This window comes from Cygnus atratus, chromosome 3, assembly GCF_013377495.2.
Source record: "Cygnus atratus isolate AKBS03 ecotype Queensland, Australia chromosome 3, CAtr_DNAZoo_HiC_assembly, whole genome shotgun sequence".
Taxonomy (NCBI): domain Eukaryota; kingdom Metazoa; phylum Chordata; class Aves; order Anseriformes; family Anatidae; genus Cygnus; species Cygnus atratus.
The window spans coordinates 48,700,237-48,727,650 of NC_066364.1; the positions used below are offsets into that span (position 1 = coordinate 48,700,237).

Sequence of the window (27,414 nt, forward strand, 5' to 3'; positions counted from 1 at the left end):
AGCTCAAAGGGGTTTCTGTCAACACCTGGTATCTCCCAGGGGAGTGTCCTAGGTGCTCAAAAGGACTGCAAGTGGAAGGGACATCCACTCATTACTTAAAGTTGTCAGAGAAGAAGGCTTGACATCAAAACTGTTGTGAAAGAGAAGGAAAGAGACATGGAGGGGGAGTATGGTTTTGTAGCTGTAGGCCTTTACCTAGGAGAAGGGACTCTAGGGTTCTGGTGGCTATTCCCAAGCTAGTGCAGCTTTTTTTATCCAGGGACTATTTACTATAGAAATAGTAAAATGCATAAATAAAGCCCAGGACTCTCTTCCAGTGGTTAAACTATGTGTCAGAGACTCATCCTTGTTTTACTTTGTCTTCTGCCTCAGCTGCCATCTCCCTGTCCTGTACTCTTATAGGCCTGTCTGAACAGGGTCATAACTTCAAACGAGAAGGTGGTGACTCCCTGCTTCCTTCCTACTCTTCCTCCTCCCAGCCTCAGCATGGTGGTCAGGGATGCGGTATGAATGCTTCCCAGGAAAGCCATTAAACTCCCACTTCCTGGCCACTGCTCTAACCGCTGGGTAACAGCATAGAGAAGATGGACACTATTTCCTCAAGCTACGCTTTAAAAGAAAATGAACGCTGCTTATTGGGAATTTTTTGTTTGCTGACAGACAAATAGGACTTTCAAACACCTTTGGCAGGCTGTATATTAACACAGGCTTCAGTATTTTCCAGTAATAACACAAAGAAAAATGCTGTGGTAGCAGACACGTGAAATGAAATCACAGACCGGAGAAGCTACAGGGACTCTTTATTCATTGTTTTAAAGAACAGATTCTGGCACTCACCACTAGAAGAGGACTCCAAATTCTGAGTCCTAAGAGGAAAAAGGTGCCAAGCACCAGGGTGGGACTTCACATACATCCACGTTCATGGCGTTTCCCTGCAACAGCTCTTGTTAGCTCCCCACTAAGCATGCTGCTTGTTTTGGCCATATACCTACACTTCTTTTACACACAGGGAATGTAAGCCAATCATTACCAAACTCAGGATTCAGCCCTGAGGCTGATCCTGGCACATCAATCCCATATCAGTCCCACCCCTCTGTGATTTACTAAGGTCACACAGAACACCAGGAATTTAAGTCAAGTCCCTCGAGATCCACAATTGTGTTCTAAGTTGCTTTGCAATCAGAGACTGTGCATCAGGGGAGAAAAGTCTTTTAATTATATTATAATCAGTTGAAGTTTTATATATGCAACATTGTGCAGAATTTCATAGCATCTTACTCAGGTGTTTCCTGCACCTATGAAGTCATGCAAGTTGAAATGTACAGTTTCTATGAAGCAAGTATTCTGCTGCATGGTTTTGAATGTTGTAAGTTTTCCCAGATAACATAGTGATATACCATTTTTGCATTTCTGAGTAGACGTTATGCCATACTATATACATACTCTATTTGCCATTGATACTTAGAATATTGTACGTGCTCAGGATGCACGATGTGGATGTACTGGACTTGCTGTGAATATTCTAAGTCATGTAAGCGGATGCTATCCTTTAACATTGTTCTTCAGCACAAGAGATCTCCAAAAGAAGATTGAGGAATTGCACTTAAATCTGCTTGCAGTTTTTCTGCATCTTTGAAGACAGCTGTTGGTGACAAAAGATTACTTTGAGAATCATTTCTTGCCAGGAGAAAGACTTATATTTTCCTTGTTAATATTTATTTATGTATTTTTGGTCATTCTTTTTCTTAGGTTGCCTGGTGTACAAATAGAGAATAGAATTCTTGTTCCCTGCCAGGTACCTAGTTAACAGCAGCACAGGAATATAAGAAAAAAATGTAGGGGTGGCAGTAGGTAAAAGGAGACAAATCCTATGAACAGTTACTCTCTTTGTGTTTCTCATCACATCCATGTCATGCTCTTCTAGTTATCTGGCCAAAGATCTACCTCCTACTCCACTCTAGGTTAAAGGATGTTGGATGAAGACTGGCACTTTCCTGAGAAAGCATTGGTAAAAACATAAGTTTACTTTGAAAATAAATTCCAAGGCGATGGTGGGGACACAATCTGTCTGTTTTATCTGCCTAGAGGGCAAGTTGCAACATTCAGAACCATCTTTCAGTGATCCCATTAAATATTTGAGACGTAAAAGGTGAAAATTATCGTGCAGTAAAAGTGTTTACTGTGAATGAGTCAGTGCCTGCAATAACTATCCCCTACTTCATTAGATTTCTTCATTATGTTTGTCATGTCAACCAACACATACATTATAACCCACACCCTACCCTAACATGTGTCTTTCTTTTTGTATTTGCCTTTCTAGTCTCTAATTATTCTGCCTCTGCACAGATCCATAGTCTTCTATACTGGAGATGGTTTCTCTTGAAAACCTTCCCTTCACTCAACAGCCTAGTCTTCCTCTTTAAATCGAGGGTCAATAGGCAGTCAGTAATTTCCTCCTGCCTTCCAATCTGTCTATTCACACGTAGTCTGCTTTGCTCTCCAAAAAGCTGGGAGAGCTGCTTCCAGTCTAAGGACCAAAAGAGTAGATTTTGGAGGGTAAAGAGAAGTGAGCAAGCTAAGCAAACTGCATATGAAAGACAGTGTGATGGCATCAGCAGCAGAAAATAGTGGATGGAAAAAGTAACTTTTTGCTTTCCTCATGAGGACTACGGAAGAGAGCACCTTAATTTCCACATCAGTCAGTGCGCTAAGAACAAACAATATCTGTTGGAACTGAATCCTAAGTATGAAGGGAAGAAACTTGATAGTTATTCTTGTGTGAGAGAAAATGTCCCTTTTAACCTTGAAAACAAAAAAAACCATGTCTTTGTATGCTAGTAGAGGGAGTGGGAGAAAAAGAAGTCCAAAGGGAGAAGAGCAAGGAACAAAGCTACAGTACGGTGTAAATACAAGGAAAAGACTGGAAGTGAGAGAGGAAAAGCAACTATAACATGGGGGTGGATGAAAGGAGAAGATGAGAGAAACAGAATTACTAGGGGAGTGGGGAAGTATGTTAGTGACCATTGATAGTATTTGTTTTTGTATTTGGTGCTTATTACAAAAATGTTATATTTAATTACTTTGGACTGTATAGAAATGTAGTTTTTTTCGATAACGCTCTATTCCAGGCCAGGTGCTTTCATGCTAACTTATCTGTTTTTTCTTGATAGGAACTTGCGATCTTGCTCCTCTGAATGCTAAATTCAGTTATCAGCTGCACGTACAGGTTAAAGCAGTTTGCACCAGCTCAGTCTCGCCACAAAGGTATGATTTTATCATGTACATACGACTGAAAGCACAGTTTAATGAGGAGTTCGGTCTCCTGCACTCTTTGAAGAAAATAGCAAAACTCATTATGACATTATGACCCAAGATTGCTTCATACACTGTCAGGTTAGAATTCTTTCCTAAAAAAAAGGTCTCAAAAATCTGATTTTTTCCCCACCTTGTTATTTCTTTGCCCAGATTACTTGTGTAACTCACTCCATTTTCTTTATTCCTCTTTTTTGTTCTCTAATATTTATCTCGAGCAAACAGGAACTGCAGTAATATTGATATGAATGTTTAGAAGGACTGACACAATGAATAAAAGCCTTAAGAGTTTCTGTTCATTACAATACTAGGTTTTACAGTACTTTACAGTACATAGTATCATGAGAAAACACAGAATTTATTTTTTTCCTTCTCTTCCAAGAGTGAAAAAATGATTGCATTGAAGTTCTGCATGAGACTTGGAATTTAGAAGTGAATAGGTTTTGGTATAGCAGTGTCAAAGAAGAAACTGGACACTAAACCTTTATATATCCAGTTTTGAGACTGTCCATTTCACTCACAAACAGAACACAGTTCCCATGGATTTGCCTATGTCAGCTTTTGAAAAAACTCCCCGTTGCCACCAAGTTCCTTAATTGTTCTAACAACTTTTAGTCGCTTGTTCTAAACTGATTTACAGTGAGGATCAAGTGAACTTAAAAACATGTTGAAATGGTTTATTGATTCAGTTAGCTTTGCCTTCCTATTACTTTTGCAGCTGTCACCATTGCATATCTAACCCCTTTAGATCAAAGAAGGCATGTGAGTACCAGTTCCTTAGATATGGCCTGAGCAAGGTCGTATGTTTCAAGCTGATTAAAGTGGCTGTGTCAGGATGCTAGAGACTGGGTGTTCCCAAAACAACAATGCAGTTTGCCTGCAACTTTATTTATTTATTTTGGTCAGTGGAAAGGCTGTTCTTTGTCCATCCGGAATGAGGCTAAAAGAGCATTGCAGCACATCCAGTACAGCTGATCAAGCTTTTTTCCTGGTTCTTGAAGGAAAGTGAAAGGGGAAAAAAATAGACCGATTTGGATTGTGTCATGAAAATGGCCTCTAACATAACCTTTCGCCAGCAATACTTGGCTCAAATAGACAAGACAGCAGCCAGCATTCTGGTGGTTTCTCGATATAGCCTGCGTAGGGGCAATTCTTTAGAATTTCTCCTATAAAATGTCAGATAAACAGTGCATCATTCCTTGATTTATCTGAGAGTTTGTTTTCAGTTAAGAAAAAAATATTATGCCCAGCAGGTCAGGTCAGAAGACATATCTTTGTGTTTCTTTCTGAATAATGCTTTATTCTGATTTTTCTTTTTCCTCTTTAAAGCTGTTCTGACAACATCTCTTTTCTTTAGTTCTAAAAGGTTGCCCTCACAGCAATCTGAATAAGCCAGGACCTCTCTAAGATAGCAAATGCTGGAGAACTTAGTGAAAGCATCCCTTACATTTTTACATTATTCCTCCAGTGTATCTTCTGGGAAACTGTTAGGCCAGCATTATTCCCTGGGCCTGTTAAAATTCACTCCTAAAAAGCTTCTCTGTGTGCTGCTTTACAGTGCATGACATAATTGTATTTGTGGCAAAACATTTTTGGACTTGAGATGAAATTTTTTTTGAAAAATTTTTAATGCTGTGACTAACAGTGGAGGGGAGGAAAGGAAAAGAGAGGAGAAGGAGAATGAGGAAGTCATAGCTGGTCTTCGTGTAACATGTAGGATTTTGGTGACATTCAGTAGCTCCTCACTGTTTATATGCTTACTTGGGCTAGACATCAGTACTTACATGACTTTAATGAAATGGAAAATTCTGTTTGCATTAGGTAACAAACTCCATTTTGTTTGCACTCTTCAGAGTTATGAAAGTCACATATAGATATATATGGACCTAAAGGCAGGTTCACCATCCAACAGCCTTTGTGCAAGCTCACTCTGGCCTGCACGTGGCAGTGAGCCAAGAGCCAGAAGTGGTCCTGCTGGAATGAAATGGGCCTGCTCATGCTCACCCCCAGGGGATGAGCACACCAGCTCTAGCAAGGTGGGAGGTAGGTAGTGCAATTGCTTTAGAGCAGGGCTGTCACAGAGCTAATTTACTATGCCAAAAAGCCTCCTGGATTAGGCCAGCTTTGGCTTGGAGACAACATAGGTGGCTGTGCCAGGCTAAAGGTTAACGGGAAGCCTGTGGGCAGCACTAAATTGCCCATGCTTGATGTTGGTTATGTATAACCTCCTATTTTGCATTTTTCTGTGTTAAATAACAGCGGGCATCTGAGCATCATTGCTGCAGCCATCAACACAGGCTGGGTCAGTTCCAGTTAAAAAAACAAAGGGTGAGTCTCAATGCAAACTGCAGCCACAAGTACTTCCCCCCGGGCTCTGCTGCTGGGGCCATGGAGCTGCAACCTGGGTGTTTTGTCAGCCTCTATTTAACGCACACGCTTCTCCTTTGGTTATTCCCCAAACTCCAGCCGGTGCATTGATTTCCCCAGTGAGGAGCTTGTCTAAACAGCAGTGGTTTGACTGCTTTAACTGGTGTTGTTTAAGTGCTTAATCCTCCTAGGCCCCATAGAGGTATACTAGCACAAACGTTAACATTCAGGGAGAGTATCTGCTTTAAAGCACCTCTCTAGGGCTAGGTACTTGCATCCATGGTAGCATGGCATTAAATAGCAGTCAGTTAAGTTTGCCTGTGATGGTCTTATAGAAACATAAATACTGCTGGGGAAAAAGTTGGTTGTAGGACAGTTGATGTCCAAATATATTTTGGGTCCTTAATTACTTTCTGATATGTTTCTTGGTTTCATGGGCTGAAAATGTTTAGGATCTTTGATGGTGTCTTGCTGGTGTAGAGTGACTTGGTCTTTTTCCTGGCCCATGTCCTCGTCTGAGGCCTGCAGCATTGTAGATATTGCTCCTGTGTGGGATGGTTCTTATAAACTGTTTACCTCCTAAGATATTAAAGGGCTCATCTACACCAGAGCACCTCGACTGAAGTAACTGTGTTGGCAGAACCTAGAAATGCTATAGCAACCATTCCCTCAGCCTATTTTAGTCTCTGAGAAGCTGTGGCAAAAAAAGGTGTCTGTAACCATGTCCACAGGAGGGGTTCTGCAAACATCAGTGTCTCGGTTGTGAATTGTTACCTTCCTTCACAGCCATCTTAAGAGCAGCCTGGGGAGCTCTTGCTGCCCATGCTTCTCCAGGGTGCATACTACCCTCTGTTGTGCTGGTAAAATGGTGGCTGGGCATGCTGAAGCCCACGTGGGATTAGTTAGATCACCATCACTGGGCTGGTGAGCTGGCCTCTTCTCTTTCACTTTCTTCCTGCTTCACCTGCTGAACTAAAGGGTATTTTTCTTCCCTTTCTCCTAAATAGCAACCCCCTCACCCCATTGTGTTGCTGAGCTTGACCAGGATTTCTCAAATGTTCTGGCACTTTATTCCCTCCCTCTCTTATTCGTTGTTTGCTTCGGATCATTGCCCTTCCTACAACTGTCTGCGTACCCATCTCCTTGGAAACAGCAGGACTTGTTTATGTGAAGGCAATAAGGAAACTAATTGATTTGTAGCAGCTGCAGACATGCAAGAAAGCAGGGTTCCTTCCATCGGAGGATGGTAACTCATGAAAAAGCGAGCCTCTATTTGTGCTGACTGCTGAAGGGTTAGATGGTATGGGCAAAAATGACCTTCTTACACTTACATTTCCAATTTGTGTTCCACTTAATAGCAGCAGCAGGAAGTTTGGTGTGTGTGTATGTGTATTTTTAAGGACCATTTTTTGTTAGTCCTTTTTGTCATCAGTGTGTAGGAGTTGAGAAGCAACAGGAAAATGGGTAAGTCTCACTTATTTTGTACTTCGAGGAATATCATGCTGTGCCATGCCAGGTACTTTGTGAAATATGGTGCCAGTGCCCCATGCCAGACCTATGTTCTCTCCTGTCCCCAACCCTTTTCTCTCTGTGTCTGTGGGACTTCCCCATCTGTTAGTTGAGTTTCCTGGTCCTCCAGGACAGAGCTGTGGAGGCCCACAAACAACTTAAACATGCCGTACACCTGGCGGGGCCACCAGGTGGGACCTCTCACTTATCCTCTGCCTCCCTGCCCACCCAGCCTGAAGAGCCAGCTGCCTGGGCTTGGTGTGGCCAGCCAGCACCATGAGATGGTGGCGGGGCCCCCTGGGAAGCTCTCCAGAAAGATCCTGTGGTGCAAGGGTGGGCAGCTCCCTCCTCTGAGGCCCAGGTGGCTAAGGAGGGGCCATGTCAGTGCCAAGGAGGCAGTGCTGGTGCCGGTGCCGGGGGGGCAACCTGAGATGTGGGATCTGTCCTGGGGTTGTTTGCACGCAAAAACAGTGGTGTCTGGGAGGCCTGAAGTCAAGCAAGCCCTGGCAATGAGTTGCTGATGTCAACAACTCTGTGATGACAGCTTGGAGAAGGAAGAAAGTATTTCCATGTACCTTCAGTTTCGTGTGTATCTTGAAGAGGCGGTGAGGATGGATGCTGATTTTTTTTTTCTATTTTGTATGGCCTCTGAAACACTGCTGGAAGAGCTGTTCCTGGAAACCTGTCATTGAAAACTTTCTTCCCCACCCGGTATGAACAAATTTTCCCGGGGTATGCTTTGTCATCATCTCCCAGTTTGGGTTAGGATTTCTTCCTCCTGTTGCTAGGTTCCTCCTTTTCGTTACCTTCTTGGGAATTAGTGTCTGTAAATAGCTCTGTCCAAGCAGGAACGCCACTCAATGGGGCTCTTGAAAATTGCAGCACAGCAAGCCATGTTCTAGGGCAGGCAGCATCATGTGCTGCTGCTGCTGCTCCATCAGAATAATTTGCTCTGTGTTTTAAACTTGAGAGGTGTACCACAGTTGTACCATTGAACCTTCACATAAGCTATTTTTTAGCAACTGAAGCTGTATATAATCTTCATTTCTTAAACTATAATAAGTGAAATGCTTGGTACTAGTTTGAAAGGTAGCTGTGTTGTGCTTTATCTTCCCTCTCTTGGTATTGTGTTTACACTTCCAATGACTAGCAAAACCTGGTCAGAGCTCTCAGAAGTGAGATCTCTCTCAACTTTAGATGTGTAAGTTGATAGAACCCTTATTAAAGTGGAAAAAAGCTTGTGTTTTTGAGGAAAGCATTTGCATGACATTGGAATTCTCTGCTGTTCCTAAGCTGAACTAGTAGATGAGTAGAAGAGCAAAGAATACAGTGAAAAATCTTATTTTTACAGTATCAGTAAATCCAAACTTAGTAAAGAGGTCTCTAATGTTAGTTTCTTTTCTACCTCTTCCCTTCAGATGATCTATAGCCCTCCTTCATATGACCTGTAGACCATGCTTGGTTGTCATAGCATTCCCAGTGTAAACAACAAAATGAGGCTTCAGTGACTTGTCGTAGAGTACATATGGACTATAAAGATGTTGTTAATCCTTGGCTTTTAAGAAGCCAGAAATAAATTTTTGGAAAGCACCAAGAAAAATCTTAGAAAACTTTGGCTGGTTGAGGAGAGCTATCTTTAGTGTTACAAAAGACATTGTTTTTGAATTGCATTAAAATCACAATACCTCTGGGTGCATGTGGCTTTTTAAATTATTATTTTGGTGAAAATAATCTGTTTTGATATAAACAGAGCCAGGGACTGCCCAGTGATATGCCTTGTTATATAGTTCATTAAAGATCTAATGTCATTATTTAACTCTCCTTTTGCAGGCTATGGATTCAGAATCAAAGGACAGCTTTATAGGAAGCTTTCTTCAGCCACCAGATAAAATGATTCCTGCATCCTTCGCTTATACAGAATCAAAGCAGTTGGCAGCTCTTGGAGTTGACATGCCTTCTATCTCCAATAACCAAGGTAAAGTCAAAATATGTCTTTTAAGTTGTGTTTTTAATTGTTCCTTGTGAAATCTCTTGAGCAAACTCCTCATTCTGTTTTACTCAGTTCAATGACTTGCAGTGGTTATCAGGCTGACAGTGACAGGATGTGTATGTGTCCTGAGGGAGTAGTCTCCCTGAAGTCATACATCTGGAATGGAAACTGCTGCAAGTCTTCTAACATCCTTATAAACTTTGGCTTTGAAAATTGTTTAACTTAAATATCGTCAGACTTCCTCTAAAAGCAAAGGGGAATGCTTCAAATTCAACAGAAGCAATTCACGCTTTAAATTCAGCAAAAAAAGATACGGTACTCTGACTTGAAATTGGCTTTGTGCAGTGCTATTCAACTCTCTCTAGCTTAAAATTACTATTTCTAAGCTTTTTTGTGTGTGTGTGGTATGATTTACTGGGAGAACTTCTGAGTAAAACAGACTCTCAGGAAAGTTATCAGCATATTTGTCTGTGTGAAATACAGGTCCACTATGATTGTCTTATGCCTTAATCAATGATTACTCCCTAGAGTTCATAGGACAAATGCCTAGGGGCTTAGCATGTCCAGAGAGCTCAGTGAATAACAAGTGTACCATACTTGGATTTAATGTCACAGACAACTTTGCAATATTGCATAGACATAGCCTGTGCGTGTGTCATTATTGTTCTTTGTTTTGTGGCCACCCCATATGAAGAATCTGTGACTTCTGTAATAATCTTCGGTCATACAAAGCTTGGGCTTTTTGGATTAAAATGTTCAGTTTAATATTACGCAGCTAAATAGTATGTCAATAGAAAGATGGAAGAAGTGCTCCCACTTCATCTTTCTGCTCTCTGGTGTCTGTTATTTATTTATTCTAATGAGGCTGTGGGAAGCTGATCAGAGTTGTTATGGAGCTAGCAATATTTGCTGGATGTTCCTCTACCAACTGAATTGGTATAAGGAAAATATCAAGGCTTATGAAATGTCTGAAGAAAAGCTGAACTTGTTACAGAACATGTCTTAAACTTCCATAGGTATGTATGTTTTTTTGAGAGCTAGTAAACTTTTCCTTGTAGTTGAAGTTGGAACTCTGATTTTATTTTTGTTTTAATTTTGACTGGTATTGATTTGAGACTAAAAGCAAAATCTTGCAGATTTGATTTTATGGTTTTAAAAAGATGTTGAATACAAGAAGTGAGATGGTTGAGTCACTACCTTTTTAAACAAAGTTTTTTAAATGCATCCTCTGCTAAAATGTCCCTTGCATCTGATTTTTTTTCTGCTTGTCCAGTGTCCTTTTTTATTTGCCCACACCAGTTGCATTACACCAAAACGTCTGACCGAAGTTATGTACCTGTGTTCCTTGCTTCTCTGTAAACAGATGCTAATAGTTCTATGTCCCAGAGTTTGCTGTACCGAATTTGCAATGATTTCTTTGTGTTTGCTAACATTTGGAGTGAAAATAGCTTTTCTCATAGGACCTGTGCTTTCTACCTCACTTATGCAGTAAACATGTTTATTTTCTCCTAGATACATTTTGAGTGTTATTGTACTGTTGGGGAATGTCGTTCATTTTAGAGGTGATCCTAGAAAGAAAATCTAGGTAGTATTTTTCTGTTTGAAGTGTTTTATAAAAATAGTAAGAGGAACTGTTTTAAGAGCTTAAATATAACTGTTGCATTGTTTGCTAGCTGTGGTGGCAGCCCTGAGAACTCTTCAAGAAAAGATACACCGTCTAGAGCTGGAGAAGTCACAAGCTGAAGATAATCTGTGCAGCCTCTCCATAGCAGCTGCTCAGTATAAGAACGCCTTAGAGCATGAATCCTACAAAAAAGACACAGCACATCAAGAACTGATGCAACAGAGGAAAGGTATTTCTCTGACTGCTAAAGTGTAGCCACAGCAACTCAAAGAGCGTATAATCCAGGGAGTGTTTGTTTTGACAAACAGCTGATTAATACAACCCCTCTTTCTTTTTCTTTGCTTCAGAACTGGGGACAGGCAGAAGCCTGATAATTGCAGATCAAGTTTAGATCGTATTTGTACATATATTAACCAACTATTGCATAACCCATAAAGCTGTTTTAAAGAATAAGCAGATTTCAGGTGGTGTGTTTAACTCGTATGATAACCAAGCATCTGTTTACTTGTATAACACTGCTAACTTGAGAAAAGTAAGTGGAAGGGAAGGAACCAGATTCTGGTTAGATATTTACTGATATTAATCAAAGTAACAGCTGTGCTCATACCTTCGGAATTCATATTAGGGACTAGCTCTGTAAAAGCATCTTGATTCTCATGTCATATATAAAATATATTTTAACCACACGACTTGTTCAGACTAAAAAAACTTTTCTTCTCTCTTCTGTAGATAGAGAATTCCTCAAAGAGATGACAGGATGGCTAAATGTATGACTCCCATTGCTGTACTGAACATCTTTTCTTCTTTCTGTAGTTATAAGTGTGCAGTTAAATGCAACACAATCCCGCTGCTCCCTGCTGGAGAAACAGCTGGATTACATGAGGAAAATGGTTTCTAGTGCGGAACTGGAAAAGAAAATGGTTTTAGAACAACAGGTGAAGCCTTTTAACATACTAACAAAGTAGTAACATAGTAAAAAAAAAAAAAATAAATAAAAACGTGTAAGAGCTGAACATCTTTCTTCCTCCGCTCTGTTCAGGGTGATAACAAACAAAAGCAATTTACTGTCTGACTGGCTGTTGACGGCCATTCAATGAATTGTATGAAAAGACTCCCTAGGTGGAACTCCTAATGAGCAAAGCCATGCTAATACTTGCATATTTGGTAGACAAAATACTGCTGGAAAATTATGTCGTCTTTGTCTGCCTGGTATTTTTCATCGCTTTGCAATTAAAAAAAATATTAAATTTAAACTAATTAAACACCTCTACTGTAGTGTTTGTTTTTTTGCTGTCTGAAATAATTTCAGTCAATTGCCATCTTCACTCTTGCTTACATTTTCCAGACCCAGCTTCAGAAAGAGAAAGATCAGAACCAGGTGGAACTGCATGCCAAACTTGAAAAACTTGAAGTACTAGAAAAAGAGTGTCTTAAACTTACTGCTACTCAAAAAATTGCAGAGGTAAGCAGGCATGGAATTAGTCTGAAAGTTATTCATTTGGTACTGTTAATAGTGTAAAAGTTCTTGCAAAAGTTTCCTCTGCTAAAGCTGAGATCATAAAACATACTTGACTGAATGCTTGGCTACCTTGGATTCATTTGCATAAGTTGTGGTTTTTTTCAGTCTGGGCCTTAAAAATTCCTACAGCCCTGTTTTATCCCAGATTACAATTGCAAGCTACTTCAGACTTCTGATTCAGTATGGCAAACTGAAGTGTGACTAAGCATTCTTACCTTCAAATTCAGGACAAAATCAAACACTTAGAAGAAAAGCTTTCTAAAGAAGAGCATCAGCACAAGCTAATACAAGACAAAGCTACTCAGGTAGACTGAAACGGTTTTATTTTATCTCCTTTTTTATTACTGAAGGAAACTATTCTCTCTGTCCAAAATGTCTTTTTAATTACATTTAAACTCCACATGTTTAACTCTTAGAGTGGTAACTCCTGGAAGAACTCCTGGAGTACTAAGTAGACTAGTTGTAAATCACATAGGAAAAAGCTTGTCTCGATCAAGAAAGATTCTGCTTGTTTTTTTGTTAATGATAGAATTCATCAGCCTTAAAGCTGCTACCAGTGATCTGGGTAAAGAGTGAATTTCTGGAGAAACTTCCACTGAATCAGATAACCTTAAATAGAAAGTGGTCATGTAGAAAATCTTATACCTCCAGTAAGGTTGGTTATTCTCATTTGTATTCCTCTTTTTGTTAAGATTTGCTGAGATCTAATGTACTATACTATACCTGGAAAAGTCTTTAATCAGTGGTACTGTCACATTTTTTAAGTGTGAGGTGGAATTTCACATTCACATTGTTCTGTGAAGTCACACTTGGTTCATTAGGCCACCACTCACCTGCGGAATATTCACCAAAGAGAGCAAAATCAAAGGAACAGTGATCTTTTTGTTAAAAGAGCAAAGTAACTTCAGGTATTCTAAACCTCACTTCATTGAGAGGTAGCAGCCATTTTGAGAGAGCTGTTTATGATGGCATTCCCTGGAGAGGGACGTGCAGAGCTGGAGAACAATTTTGTGAGAATGCAGTCATAGCCAACAGCTGAAGTTAATTAATCACTGCAGTCTATTTTATACCTATTCCTCAGTCCAGGAACTTTGAATTAACATGCAGATTGTAGCCCAGGTATCTGATCACCTCCAGAATACAGCAGAATGGCAGAGTTGAAAACTTGCATTTTTGGGGGTTTCTTTCTTAAACTGTTTTTGTTGCTGCAGAGCAGAAAGCCTAGTGCAGAGATTTTATCTTCTGAGTAACATAGTAAAAATGACTCCCCCAGAGCAGATAATCTGACATTAGCAGTAGTATAAACATTTGCTCAAGAAAGGACTTAAGTGAAGTAAATTGTGTCTTAAACTAGTACTAGTTCACTGTAGGATCAATTGATGTCTGTTGGATCTGTTGGGAAACACAGGGTGTGGCAAAGCTGGTTCAGCTTCCTTTTGATGACAGAAAACTCAGAATAATCTCACTTTAGTGATGAACCTCCAGCATTGTTTAGCCGGAACTGTTACACATGCCAAAACAAAGTTCTTGTCCTGTGTTTGATTGGGAATGGCTATTATCCTGTTTATCATGAGCCTTTATATCAACTTTGAACTGCAGAGCAATCTGTGGATTGTCCAACAGGCTTGACCTCTGTTACACAGATGAGCTCATTTCTCTCTGCCCCTGGGCTGTGAGGTCCAAATGTTCATATTCTTTGGATTTTATGATTGGATCCACAGCAAGCAAAAGGATTGCTTTATCTCAGTTACTAGGTATCATAGTGGAAAAGTACACCTGCTGCAGCTGGATATGAAAATGGGAACTGGTAAAACAGAGCTGCAATATATGTCTGATACCGTGCCATCCTAGTGATCTGTTCAGTTTTTAAGCATAGCTTATCTTCCAAGCAGAACAATTAATGGTGCCCTTAATTGGCTCTCATTCGTCCATGAAAGAGGGAATTAATTAGACCGTGTGATTTCAGTCTTCTAGTATTACATTAAATACTTGCTTTCTTTTTTGTTTATTCACAAAGCTTCAAAAAGGATTTGAGATAAGCAGAATTTCGATGTCTTCAGTATCATCTGAAAATGAACGTAAAAAGAAAAAAAGGAAGAAAAATAAACCTAAGAAGGTAACGTGAAAGTTTTCATTAGCATAGTGTTACTGATAGCATCTGACTCACACAGAGATTGGAATTTGTGAAAAATGGTGATGTAATAGCCACTTGATTTGTCTGATCCACTTTATTCCATTTCCAAAGTGAAGAACAGTGCTGAATAAATCTTTTTTTTTTCCTTTTGGTAATTAAAACTGGGATAGGGCTGGTAATGTCTCACTGAAAAACTTTCCCGTACCAGCATGACAATAACCTCTATTACAGTCTTACTGCTGTCCTCTGTGTCCTGTCTTAGCTGCTTTTCATTTCATCTGGCAAAATTAGCTTCCAAAGTAATTTTAAGTAGGACATCCTAAGATGGCATATTGTGCCTCGGATGGCGTGTTGGGGGATTGCTGAAATCAAGAATATTTTGCAACACATGTTACAGGTCAGTCCAAATTTTGCAATTCTGGTTTTGCAAACTTAAGTAAGCAATGCTCAGTTTCTTGAATGTCAATCTAATTGTCGAACTATCTGTTACTGAGAACATCTTCATATCTCCTTAGTTAAGATAATTTACTTATCTCATCTGTTATTGTTGGAAAATCCTACTCGTTCCACGTACAGGAAGGAAATTATTTTTTTTAAACAAGAGGGAAACTGAGATGATACATTTCACTGCTATTTAATTTGAATTTTACTTACTCCAAAAAAAAAAAAGAAAAAAGAAGTTGGGTCAGCACATTGGCATATCTTGTCTTAATTTTCTGTCTGTCTTACAGCAGAAAAATCCTACAATGAAGAAAACACACCCTTCACAATTTCACGTAAAGGCGGGTGTACTACCTTTTGTGGCTGGGAAGGTGCGTGAAACCAAATATTCTCATTGAAATAGTAGAACCCAATTTAGTAAGTCTCTCTACTGTAATTATTAATCACTTTTGTAAACCACTTACTAATTCTGCTTTAAGTCTGTCAGCTCCAGTCATTCCGTTAGTGCAAATGTACAAAGTGTGTTGCATATTATGAAGCATCGCTGTCCACGTATCACATCACAAAGACAAGATGGAGCTACACCTGGGATTTCAGGACAAACTGCTCTTTCAAAACCTGTATCCTCTTGTTCTACATCATCTACTGTCACTGGAAATCTTTCCGACCTTCTCTTGGCCATACAAGATGAGATGAGACAAAGGAGCTTGTGAGTACTCATCCCTGGTGTTAAAAGTGGCTTCAGCAGTAGCCCTGTGAAGCTATGGGTGTGCTATACTCAAACCTAGCTTCTTAAGTGTAGGACTAGTTGGGAGGATGGCCTGAGTAGGCCTGACTGGTAAGGTTTTTCTCAGTTCAAAAATTTCTTCTTGTCCTGATATTTAACTGTTGTTGGAAGCAAGCAAAATATTCTTCAGCTAGGTTTCTTCTCTTGTACTTAACTATGCTGCTACTGAATTAACAGCTGAAACAAATGAAAAATCTTTCAGGCCTATGATTTTTAGAAATTTAAGATCTACTCTAAGATCTCTAAAGTATACCAAGACTGCTCTCCTAGAGAATGCTGCAAAGGTAGTGTTAATATTGAGTAAGCCTGTATCATGGAGTCAGTCTGGGTGGTAGAACAGGTTAGTGTAGCTGTGGTAGGAATAGCCTTGTCACAAAGTCTAGCCTATGTTACTTTGTCCTCACTCTTAGTGTTCCGTCCATACGTGCATACCTAACGCACAGACATTGTGCGCTGAGACAGTGTGGGGTTCATTCCCATTCCTTGTTGATAGCAGAAGTTACCAGTCCTGTAAGGAGGTTGTGAGAAGAGACACACTTTCCTGCCAGAAAAGGGGCAGGATGAAGCTAATGTTCTAGATGCAAGTGTATGTAGCATTTTAGCTATGTAAGTAAATGTGGATTAGAAGTTGTGTTCTTAGACATCTTCACATTAACACAAGCTTGTAGAATTGTGGGCTAATGCTATGCACCTGGTCATAGTAGACATGTCAACATGACGAGCCATGGTTGGAACAGAGGAGGACGTTTTGGTTAAACCAGTTAGGATGTTGACACTGGTTTCAAATTTCTGATGTGGCAAAATTTAAACTGACAACCAATCTCTTCTTCAAGAAGTAATGGTTGGTCTAATCCTACTAATTTAAGGATAGGGACATTTTTCTTTATTAGTAACAACCAGTTGCTTCAATTAAATTGTCAAGAATCAACAGTTACTCAGAAGTCAGAAAAGAAGCTTTGATCTTTGGAAAGATATTACTTGTCTAACAGAGTCTCTGCTTTTGATTTGTTCAGCTACTTAGGTACCAAGCAGATCTACGCCATTCCTTCTAATTAAGGACCTGCTGCTAATCTTTTTTAGTACAATTTTTCAATTTGGACAATCTATCAGAAAATAACTAAGTGTTGTTTAAATTAGTGGTTAAATTGATTTTTAAAAAGTTACTAATTTAAGTACTAATTTAAACACTTTCCTGTATTACCCTAGACCTTCAAAGTCTGCACTAAATTGGGCAAGAGGTGAAAATACAGTACTTCATAGCTGCTATTATCCCCTGCTCACTTTCCAAATTCTCATTTTGCACACCGTTACACATATAGTTGTTCTGATTGTGGCTAAGAGGGAGGAATAAGATGTACACCGACTACAAATTTGAAGTGAGAAAATCAGACCCCATGGAAAAATCTTTTCTAGAGTGAATATATTCCAGGCGAATGTGTATTGTGTGAAGGGGTAAATAATGCTAAATTGCTATACTCTGTACAAAACAGCTAGCATCTCATGCAATACACTAGAAGTACTGGAGGAAATCCTAGAGGCTATATAGTGAATACTTACTGTACCATTTTGTCCTTAATAGTGAACATCAAGAACTTCTGAAGCAGATACAGGAAACTCAGGACTCCAAAGTTCAGTGAAGATCTAGAACAGAAGCTGAGCTGCCTTGTAAAACAAATGAACATTAAAGAAGAACAAATATCCAAGCTGAAGAAGCACCAGACTAGCGTAAGAAAAAAGAAATAAACTGTCCAGCCAGTAACGCTCTAGTTAAATGGCTGCCACGATTCTGCCTCCTGTTGACATTAACTGGAATGTCACTGGAACGCTTAAGCCAGGATGTTCCAATATGGGTGATTAAAATTAGCTTGCTAGCTCAGTGTTCTTGTACATCCAATTTCTCCTGACTGGGGAGAAAACAAAACAAAACAGTACTTAGAGCTGGCAGCCAGATATGTATGCCAGTGAAAAAAATTTCTTGTCCTGTAGCAGCTCCGCAATACAGAGCTGGGTTACTCAGTCTGTCACTTCTGCTCACTGTGTTAAGACAGACTGTTGAGATTTCATTCCTTTGTACCTTGTCCCTGTGGGGAATGAGAAAATAAAATGCATAATTCCTGTACAGACTGGCTTAAATGTCTTGTATATTACTGAAACATTGAAGTTTTTTATTAACCAAACAGTTTATTGACTGCAACTTCTCAGAAATCGTAGCCGGATAAGCCTTTTAGTTTCATTTAACCCCTAACCTGTACACATTCTGTCAGTATTTGTTTTAGAGCCATAAATAACAGCTTTTCATATATGCCCATATAATACCACACTTCTGTAGATGAACTGCTTATCCCCCCTGTAGCAATTTGGTTTGGAACATAATAAAAAAATGCAAACTATAATTGTCAGATTTTATTTCTGATCTTTCACCTTAATAAATAAATAGGCTCACCTAAGAGCTTTACTTATATAGGAAACAAAACAGAACTTGGTGTGAGACCTTAAGGAAAGGGAAAATTATATTTGATTTCAGTGTGAACAACTTCACTCACGTTCATTCTTTGATAGATTTTACCCTCTTAAACCTTTTATTATCCAAATACTCACAAGCCAAAGACTTTTATCAAAGTAGTCTTGTCAGGGTTGCATGTAAGCAACATAAACTAAAGACACTAACTGTTGAGTCCTCACTGTCTCTCTTGGCAATGTCTACTGTTTTTTGGATAAATAAGTTATATTCTTGAAGAGCCAACAATTACAGTGTTATTCTTTGCCTCAGAATCTTGCTGACTTTATGAACTTTAGACAGTGGACAACAACTGTATCTTTGCTTCATTTTGTATATCTTTATGGCTACAGTCTGCCTTCATTTGGGGATGATGGGAAGAGGAATGGCACATACGATGTGGTAAAGCCTTGTTGTCATCCTTGTGTGTTATCAAAGTGCAGATCTTCTGCTGGCAAGTCATCTGTGATGTGGTACAGCCTTATCAAAGCACATGCCTTATGGTCATGATGTAAATAGCACATTATTCATGTTTGTCTGTTTGATTATTGTCCATCATGCCCTGATGATCAATACAAGCCACTCCTGTAAACCTTGACCTATATTTTTTTTGGTGCCTTTTGCACACAGCCATTTCTATTTGTATTGTATACAAACCGATCTTAATATCTCTGATACATGTTTCTGTGTTTAGAACCTGTTGTGCTAAAAATGCTGTAGCCATCTCTTTGTTTTACAGTTAATAATATACTCTAGAATGCAATTAAAATTCATTATTTTTAGAAGTGGACTTAAAGCCTGAATTGGCATATAGGATGTTGCCAGCCTAATTTTACCTTCAGGACTGACCTTTTCATGCCAAATGCAAGTCAAGACTTATTTGACATTTAAAAAACATTCTGTAGCACTCAACTGTATTTATTCTGTTTCTTGATTCTGTTGTGAGGCTTCAAAGTAAGCTGCTGAGATGTGGTAATCTATAATAATCTGTATAGATTCTTGTTATTAGGGTAGTAAAATCTGAAATGTGAAAAGACCATCATAAATAGTAAATTGGTAACAGATGATATTCAGGCTCTCTCTCTCAAGCAAGCATTTTTACTTTAGGGAGTGGTGAGGTTCAACAGTGTACTGAGTGTGAGTGAGGTCAGTTTTCTGTAATGCTTTCTGTGTGGGCGAGGTCAGTTTTCTGTAAAACTTTCAGCAAGAGAACTGTATGCAAGATGAGTAGGTTTTAATGATTTTTTTAAAAGGTCCATTAGGCATCTTTAATTTGGAGTTTGGTAGAAATTTAAGTTACACAGCAGTAGTTCTTCCAAGTATGTAACATTCTAATTATTTATCTTCTAGGTGCAGAAATTAAAGCGAAAGACTCAGAAATTGAAACAAGAGGCAGCTCATGTCAAACTAAAATCTGGTAACCAAAAGGAAGCAAAGGAGATTACAGTCACTGTAAGGCAAAGTATGTCCAAATCTCGTGCTGGACAGAAAAGTAGCAGCTCCCTTCAGCTGCTAAAAAATGTGCAGAAGCTTCAGTTGGCACTGAAAAAAGATGATATTATGTGGGAACAATAGTTCTAAAGTTTACTGTGTAGAAGTTTTGAAGTTGTCTGACAGCTAGTGAATTTTAAATTTCACAAAGTAGCTTTTAAAAATAAAATATAGCAATTCACATTCTAAACTATCTAACAACTAGTAGGTCAGTTTGTTCTCCTCAGAATTAACTTTCATGTAGCATAGCTATAATTCCACTACACTGAATTGTAATAAAGTATTTTAATGGATTGATGAAATGCTTACGCATTAACTTGTCAAATAAAACTTAATACCCTTCTTAAACTTAAAATGATATGAAGCCTGTGGTGTCCTGTTGTCCCCCACCTCCTGCCAAGAAGATACTTAAAGTTCGCTTTTCCAGAATGACTACGGCTAGTGCTTCTGTTCCAAGAAAGCCAGTGTTTTTCCGTTTTCCGAAAGCCAGTGTTTTTCCTTTTTTCCACTAATTGAAGGTTCATGATCTGAATCTTCAGATCATTGCAACCAAGGCAGAAAAAGAGGAATCGTCTCTTGTTTATGTACTTACACTTACTATGTAAGTTTTATTGACAATCTTAGTGTTAGGGAATGCTAGGGATTGGAAGCAAATAGCTATGCAGCTTTGCATGTGTAACCCTTCAGACCTAGTAAAAACCAGCTGTTTCGTGGTAACTTCCCATTAAGCATCCCGTTGTTTTGACAAGTTTGAAGTAGCTGACTTAAAACTCTTCTTCAGAGTAAGCAATTTTAAATTACTTTCCTTGTGCCTATGAGTAGAAGTTTTCATAAAAACAGTCAGTAAATTGATGTGTTTGTCCCCGGCAGATATTGCATCTGCAGGGTCAGGACTAGTGATAGTCAATGTCAACATGGAGAAGGAAACAGAAGGACTTAAGTATATGTAGGGAAGGAAATGACACGGAGTGAGATCTGGCGGGAGAATATTGGTTTGCCTGCAGTTCCAAGACTGTGGTTATGGCTCTGTAAAATTTCTTTTAGCACCCAGGTTGATGCAAGAATGAGGAGGGACAGGGGTAGGGGAAGAATAAAGTGTTTTCATTTTTCATAAATGTTCTACTGCATATCTCAGGTATGAAAAGAAGGAAGTGGTCTTTCCAAGCCCCTCTACAGGTAAGAAAAAAACTGGAAGCATGTTCTCTTGTTAGGGCTTTGAGGAAAGGCTAGTAATGATTTGTAGTCACAATGCAAAGTTGGGTATTCAAATCACTGTTTTGCTCTGGCACCTGACATGAGAAAGGGTTGTGACATTTTTCAGACAATTAATTTAAATTTAGAACTGTTACAATCTTTGACAGGAGTTGTGTGTGAGAGCTTTTTGTGGCAGTTTTGAGGTGGGTAGTGAAGTTTATATGTCATAAACATCTTTATTAGGACTGTGGGAAACCAGGTTTTTCAGCAGATACCTGGGGAAGAATTTCCTCCATTCTACATTTCCTTCTTTGTTATGGATTATCTCTGGCTTAGAAAAGCACATCGTATGCTTAAAAGTGCTTGAACACATTTCTAAACATGGTATTTTCCTGGTCTGGATAGCATTTCTGAGGTAGGCTTACATGTTTCTGGATGCTGGAATTGCTGATAGTGGAGACAAGAAAAATGAGTATTTCTGCTATTAACATTTTCAGACTGTATGTATCCTGCTGCCACGAGATAAGCCTTTGCCATTCCTAGAGGTAGTTAAATATCCTCTGAAGCTCTGTATGTGCAAGTGGGAGAGCAAGTGAGAAGGGCTCGTCATGCCTTAAGGAGCCTAAAGCATTGTATTTCATGCAGAAGTCCAGCCTGACATGAAAACATTCAGACATTGGATTGAGGGAGAAAAATTGGCAGCATTTTGCCCCAAACGCATAAAAATGGGCAGGAGTGAGAGCCAGAAGGCCCCGGGGCCTTGCAGGTGGGGCCTGAGGCAGTCACAGCTCTGGTAGCTTGGGGTTGCTATAGGGATAGCTGGGCCTGCCCGGGCAGGGTGTCTGCAGATCAGTCACCTGCTCCCTCCGCGTCCTGACCTGGTGTTTGTGTTGTCTTTGGAAACCGGGGGAGAAGGTGCCATTTTGGTGCTGGAGCTGGAGGGCCCGTGCTCTCCCTGTGGCGGAGGGCAGCAGCTTGGCGGCAGGCAGTCAGACAGGTATCGGATGGGGCAGTGCTTCAGTGATGAAAGCCTTGAATAGCAGGGCTTCAAAATGTGCCTGCTTGCCTGCTGACAGGGGATAGCTGGTCCCAGAGCCCAGAATTAAGCTGCCCTGTTTGCCATTCTGTGGGGTGAGGGGCTGGAGGGAAAGGGAAAACTGCTAAAACAAGTCCTGTCAGCAGCTGGGCAGGGAGCGGTTGGGAATCAGCTTGTGTATTTATTTATTAGCACATTCACAGTTTGGAGCAATTGGCAACCACATAAGGTAAGCCTTCAGAGAGATACACAGCAATGAGCGATGATACAGAACAGCAGTGATGAGGTGAACTTTGTGCTCAAGTGCTGGCAAGGTCCAGGTCCCAAGGGGATCAGGCACCCAGATTCCAGCGGGATCTGAATGCTCTAAAAGTGCTGGCCTTGGACTCCATAAACATATATTTGGAGAAAGCACTGTGGTTAGAGAAGTCTTTTTTATAAGAACAGTATGTTTTGGCTTAGTAAATGCTTGCTCTACTCTTTTACAGATTCTTGTTTTGATTTATATCTTGTATGTTCTTGTTTGTCTTGAGTGAAACTGTATATTCCTTTTTTTATAAATGTTTTGAATCTAGCTATAAAGGGCAGCAGACAAAAACATGCAGTGATCCCAAAAAAAGACTAATTGGTTTATTTACTCAAAGTCCTGGCTGTTTTATGCTGAGTTATGCAAAATTGCCACAGCAAGAATGATCATTGACAACAGGTTTTGTTAGTATTTTAATCTAGGGTCGTATTTTATGGCTAGACTTTACGGAAATTGGACAAAAGATGTAGGTCAAACAGTATAATTAAAAATACAGAACAGCAGATTGGATCCAATAATAATTCACTTTCCTGCTGCTAATGAAATATGCTAGCACAAATTAATGGCTTGTTACTTAAGCCTGTTGGAAAGACTTTTTCCCAGTACAAAAGGCATTCAGTTTGAAAATGTGTGTTACAATCTTCTAACCAGCAAAGCTAGAGATTGGACATAGCTATAAATCCAGTGTGTTCTGGGAATAGAAGCTGGCAAAAACACTCCTAGCAAAATATCAGAGCAGGATCTCGTTGGGATTTGGATAGCGGCTAATGTAACCGAGTGCAGATGTTTATGTGGACCTGAAAGACATTCCCAGAATAAGAATACCATACAAACACATGGTGATTTTTATAGCCAGAAAAACAAGGAAGTGGGGATAATAAAACATATGCTCTTATTTCTGATGAAGCATTTGCTGTTTTGCTCAACACGCCTGTACTGAAATGGGCAAGGCTGCCTCTCCAGTGTCTGCTGCTGGGGCCTATGGAAGCTTCTGGAAGTCCTTGGGTCATGGGGCTGGTGCTCATGTGAAGCTCCACAGGCTCCCCTTGTGGTTCCCTTGGTCTTTCTGAAGTTGGCAGAGGAAGTAAGAGTTTCTGGAAGTGTGATGTATCACACACTGAGGTAACGGCTAAAACAGGTCAGATGGATTTCATCCCAGACACCTGGTTCTCACTACAGACTACAAAGGGAGCCTAGGGTGATGAGTTTAAATAAAGATATTTGTGTTACACATAGATTTTGGTCAGATAAATTCTGACTGAACATGGAGCTTTTTCCACTGATCTCTGGGAATCTTGGATTAACTCTTCAAAATTTATGGTGACAGAGTGCTGCTTAAGTATAGGGCTGCTGATGAGTTGTGAGTCCTATGCATGACGCAGCTTGCAACCATTTGTCCTCCTATCTTCATGCCAGTCTCACATGCACTGGCCTAAGTGTGGGTCCCCTTCTCAAAAACGCCCTCAGTGTAACTCTCCCATGAAGAGCAGTCTCACTGACCTGAAACTAGGACATCAGGGTCTCAGTGCTCTGTGGTTGAGGAAGAGGCAGAATACTACCAGGTCTTTGTGGCTTATGGAGCCCTTTCCTTCCCTACCATATACTATCTCACTCTATAATTTTTTCACAAACCTATAGAGCTGCACCTGAAGCCAGGCAGACTATTTGTACCCAGTTCTTATACTATAAAAGTGTATTTTGCTGATGCTTAAGAAAAGTTCTTTCTGCAAGTTGAATTTATTTATGGGCGGATTTACTATTTTGCCAAAAAATTTGCTTTATCTGGAGAAGTGGTAATTTATATTCCTGCTGCTTCACTCCCCTCAGCTAACTCAACTTTAGTTCCATCTTCTATATCATAGCCTGAGCAAAGTAATTTTTATTAGTTTGCAGCCATATCTGAATGATTTTTATCTGAACTCCACTGCCTGCATAGTGGTATCTTTTTTTTTCCTCTTGCTTCATTCTTATTTATATAGCTGAAGGATTGTCTGCTTTTTATTTTCCTTACCAGTGTTTAGTTTAGCTGGTATTCTTTGCTTTAGTTCTGGGCTTCCCAGCACTTGTTTCTTTTCCTGTTTTCATTCTCTGCCTTTAACTTTTTTGTTGGCTGCACCATCCTTTCTTACAAATTCTTTACCCTGCTTTTATTTTAAGCACAACCATCTTCTCTTGCATGTGAAGTTCAGAGATCTGAATTCTCCACTTCCTTGGTTGCTTAGTTTGAAGCTCTTATTACCAGGCCAGTCTCAATACAAGAGACGAGAATTTGCCCAAGACCTTAGGATACCGTTGACCAAGAAGATCTGCAATAATGTATATCCTACACTTCTGTATTCAGCCTCTGTATTGTTTGTTTATTTAAGAAAAAAGGAGAAACCATATGCCCACAGCTGCTGAACAGATTCTGCAGACCACTGAGAAACAGATGCTACAGATTGTTGCTTAGTGGTTGATTACAAATGAACTTGCCTCTTCCTCCCCTTTGCCCCCAAGAAAGAAAACCCAAATCTTTCTTCAATGACTTGCTTCTTTTCCTTAAAAAGACAGCTCCTATTTTTTTGCTTTCTAATTGATACATATCTAACTGACAAGGTAGTAAATAACTATAAATCCAGATGTGGGGAAGGGAGCACAGCTACTTTAGAAATTCTCAAAAAAGAAAAAAAAGTGTTTCCCATGAGAACAGAGTGACCTTAGTAAAAGGGGATTACTTGCAGGCAGCGCATCTGTCAAAAAGTGGCATTTCTTGCAAGTTTTTTTTACTCCTTATATTCCTTATATTCTTTTTTACTCCTTATATTCTGGTCAACCTCAAGTAAGGTGAGAGAAATAGCGTTCAGGAGAGAAATAGTTCAGGTGAGAGAAATAGCGAAGAAAATAGATTTTGAATGTCAGTGGTTTTTGTTTTGGAAAATAATTAAAGTTTCAATTGTTTTCTTGTAAAATATTTTATTCGACATATCAAATTTCATTTTTGATTATCTAAAGTTTCTGGAGTGTCCTTAATAAACTGGGTGAAGGAGGGAGGAGATACCATTTGTTAGTGGGATTAGGGGGGGGGCTTGAAAAATCTTGGCCCAAAACAGTTATCTCCTGTTTTCCTCAGGCTAGTATTCAAAATGGGGAGAATCCATTCCATGCAGTTCTGTTCCAGTTATTAAAATAAAATTCTTGTTAAAGATTGTTAAAGGAAATGCTGAATAGACAGTTCTTTAATGAAGATGCTATGTGTTATATACTGTTTATATATCCATATATATATTTTTATATAAACAATATATAGGAGTGGGAATTTATGCTATTTACATAGACATTTCTCCAGGTCCAGATTTCACAAGTGATTTGTTCTTGAGAAAGGAGCTTCCTCTTCTCGACTGCTTTGTCTTTTGGTCTGCCAAATGGAAATACACAAAATGGATGAAGTAATCAAGATCTCTTCTACTGAGAAGGTCCAGCAGCTGGAAAGAGAACTAGCAGCACAGCTGGCAGAGTTGAAGGCACAAATAGAAGACAATGGGGTACTCCAGGGAACACCAAGCAGAGCATACAGGTAATGATAATTTCCTGAGGCATGTAGGAGACAGTGAGATTATAACAAAGCATTGTATATCTCTCTCTCTTTTTTTCCTTTTATTTTTTTTTCTAATAATATAGATATATGTCTAAATATTCAATTTAGTGACTTCAATGCATACATGGGAACCAGGAATAGCAGGTTTTTCATTGTGTGTCTACCCCACCATTACAGTTGAAATGGAAGAGAATGTGAAAGCATAAACTAAATCCCATGTCATGTCATGTATTGCAAACAAAACTTTAAATCTGCCTAGCATGTTAAGTATTTCTTTCTTGTGGTGAAGAGGAAGTAGCTTTAAACATAATGCTGGGATGTCTAAACAGAATGGCCACAAGTAAGACAGCTGCTCTTACTTTCCTCAGGCATAATGAGATATAAACTGTGACAGTGCACCCAGGTTTGGCTTCAGGAACGCTGTAGGCCACCTGGAGAATATTTGAAGGAAAACAGACATCAAGCAATCTTGACTACGACACTTGAGACAGAAAGGAAAGCAGATGGACTTCTGCCTTCACTCCACTCTGAATTATAAATCTTCAGACACATGGGAGTTGTTAAGACAAGGGGAATACATTTCTGTTTTCATTTATGAATAGGACAGAAAAACATGGGCTAAAATTCAAACTTTCCAAATACAGTGCTAATTAAACACTGATGTCTAGTCGAGGATGTTGCTGACCATTCATGATTGGAGGCCTTTAAGAACAAGGTAGACAAATATTTGAAAGCAACAAATCTAATTCTCCTGCCTTAGAGCAGTTGGAGTGCTAGATGATCACAAAATCCCCCCAGTCCCACCTCACTAGGGTTCTGAAGTGTTCCAGTGGCATTTCCCATATATTACTTTTGGCCAAGATTCAGAAGCAGTTTTCTAATGGTCCAGGTTTCACCTATGTTTTAAATTTACACACGTTCATCTTTATTCAGTTAAATAAAAATTTTGCTACATATGCTTGCTGCAAGTCTATTGATGCATGAAAATTAAATGTTTTTCTTCCAGAACTTTTCTCAGCCTCTTGTGATGCAGGCATTTTAGGAAGGAAGCTGGTTAAATTATGAAGGATGCTTGTCAAGGAACTCTGCTGCATAATTGTGGGCTGTCATATGTGCCCATAGAATTGACAAGCATCCAGATGGACTTTTTAAAGACTTTGACTAAAGAAAATGGAGGTGGAAGAAATTAGTGTGCCAAAAATGTCTGCTAATTAAATAAATCATGCTGCTTTAGTATAGGTTTTTATACCATTAAACCCGCTTACTGTTGACCTCACCATTTGAGTTGTGCTGGGCCTTAACAATGTTTGCTTTCTACAGGCTTGTGTGTAACATTCTACTGAACTTTTTCTCTGCAGCTCTGTTCCAGTTCCAAAGGATGTAACTTATTTCAGAAAAGAAAGGGAGATAATACTGAAAAAAGTCTTACAGGTAGGTAGCTAAATCATACACTAGCTTAAAATAGGTCACTTTGCTCTTTACCAAGTCAAAAGTGAAAATTAAATTCAGAAAAAGTGATATGTTTTGTGGAATGAGAAACAGTCTGGGCCCGTAATATTTCTTTGTCACAGCTCCCAACTAAATTCAAAGCCTAAGTATTTTTCTATATTCACCACTCAGGAAATATATTCA

General features: G+C 39.4%; 2 protein-coding genes across 2 annotated transcripts in view; both read left to right on the top strand.

Annotated features, from left to right (window-relative positions):
- The first annotated feature begins 3,234 nt into the window (after positions 1–3,234).
- On the top strand, positions 3,235–19,755 carry CEP57L1 (centrosomal protein 57 like 1). Its single transcript, XM_035564825.1, is given in 12 exon segments — positions 3,235–3,264; positions 9,019–9,163; positions 10,852–11,031; positions 11,616–11,737; positions 12,148–12,264; positions 12,549–12,626; positions 14,339–14,437; positions 15,187–15,267; positions 15,376–15,605; positions 17,263–17,317; positions 17,319–17,408; positions 19,531–19,755. Coding segments are annotated over 11 exon segments (1,419 nt in total). The 5' UTR covers positions 3,235–3,264; positions 9,019–9,021.
- A 5,869-nt stretch (positions 19,756–25,624) lies between these two features.
- LOC126913250 (uncharacterized) overlaps positions 25,625–27,414 on the top strand; it is a 46,102-nt gene continuing 44,312 nt past the window's right edge. Inside the window, exons 1-2 of the mRNA XM_050709817.1 lie at positions 25,625–25,761; positions 27,141–27,213. Coding sequence (XP_050565774.1) covers positions 25,625–25,761; positions 27,141–27,213 — 210 coding nt within the window. The remainder of the gene's footprint in view (positions 25,762–27,140; positions 27,214–27,414) is intronic.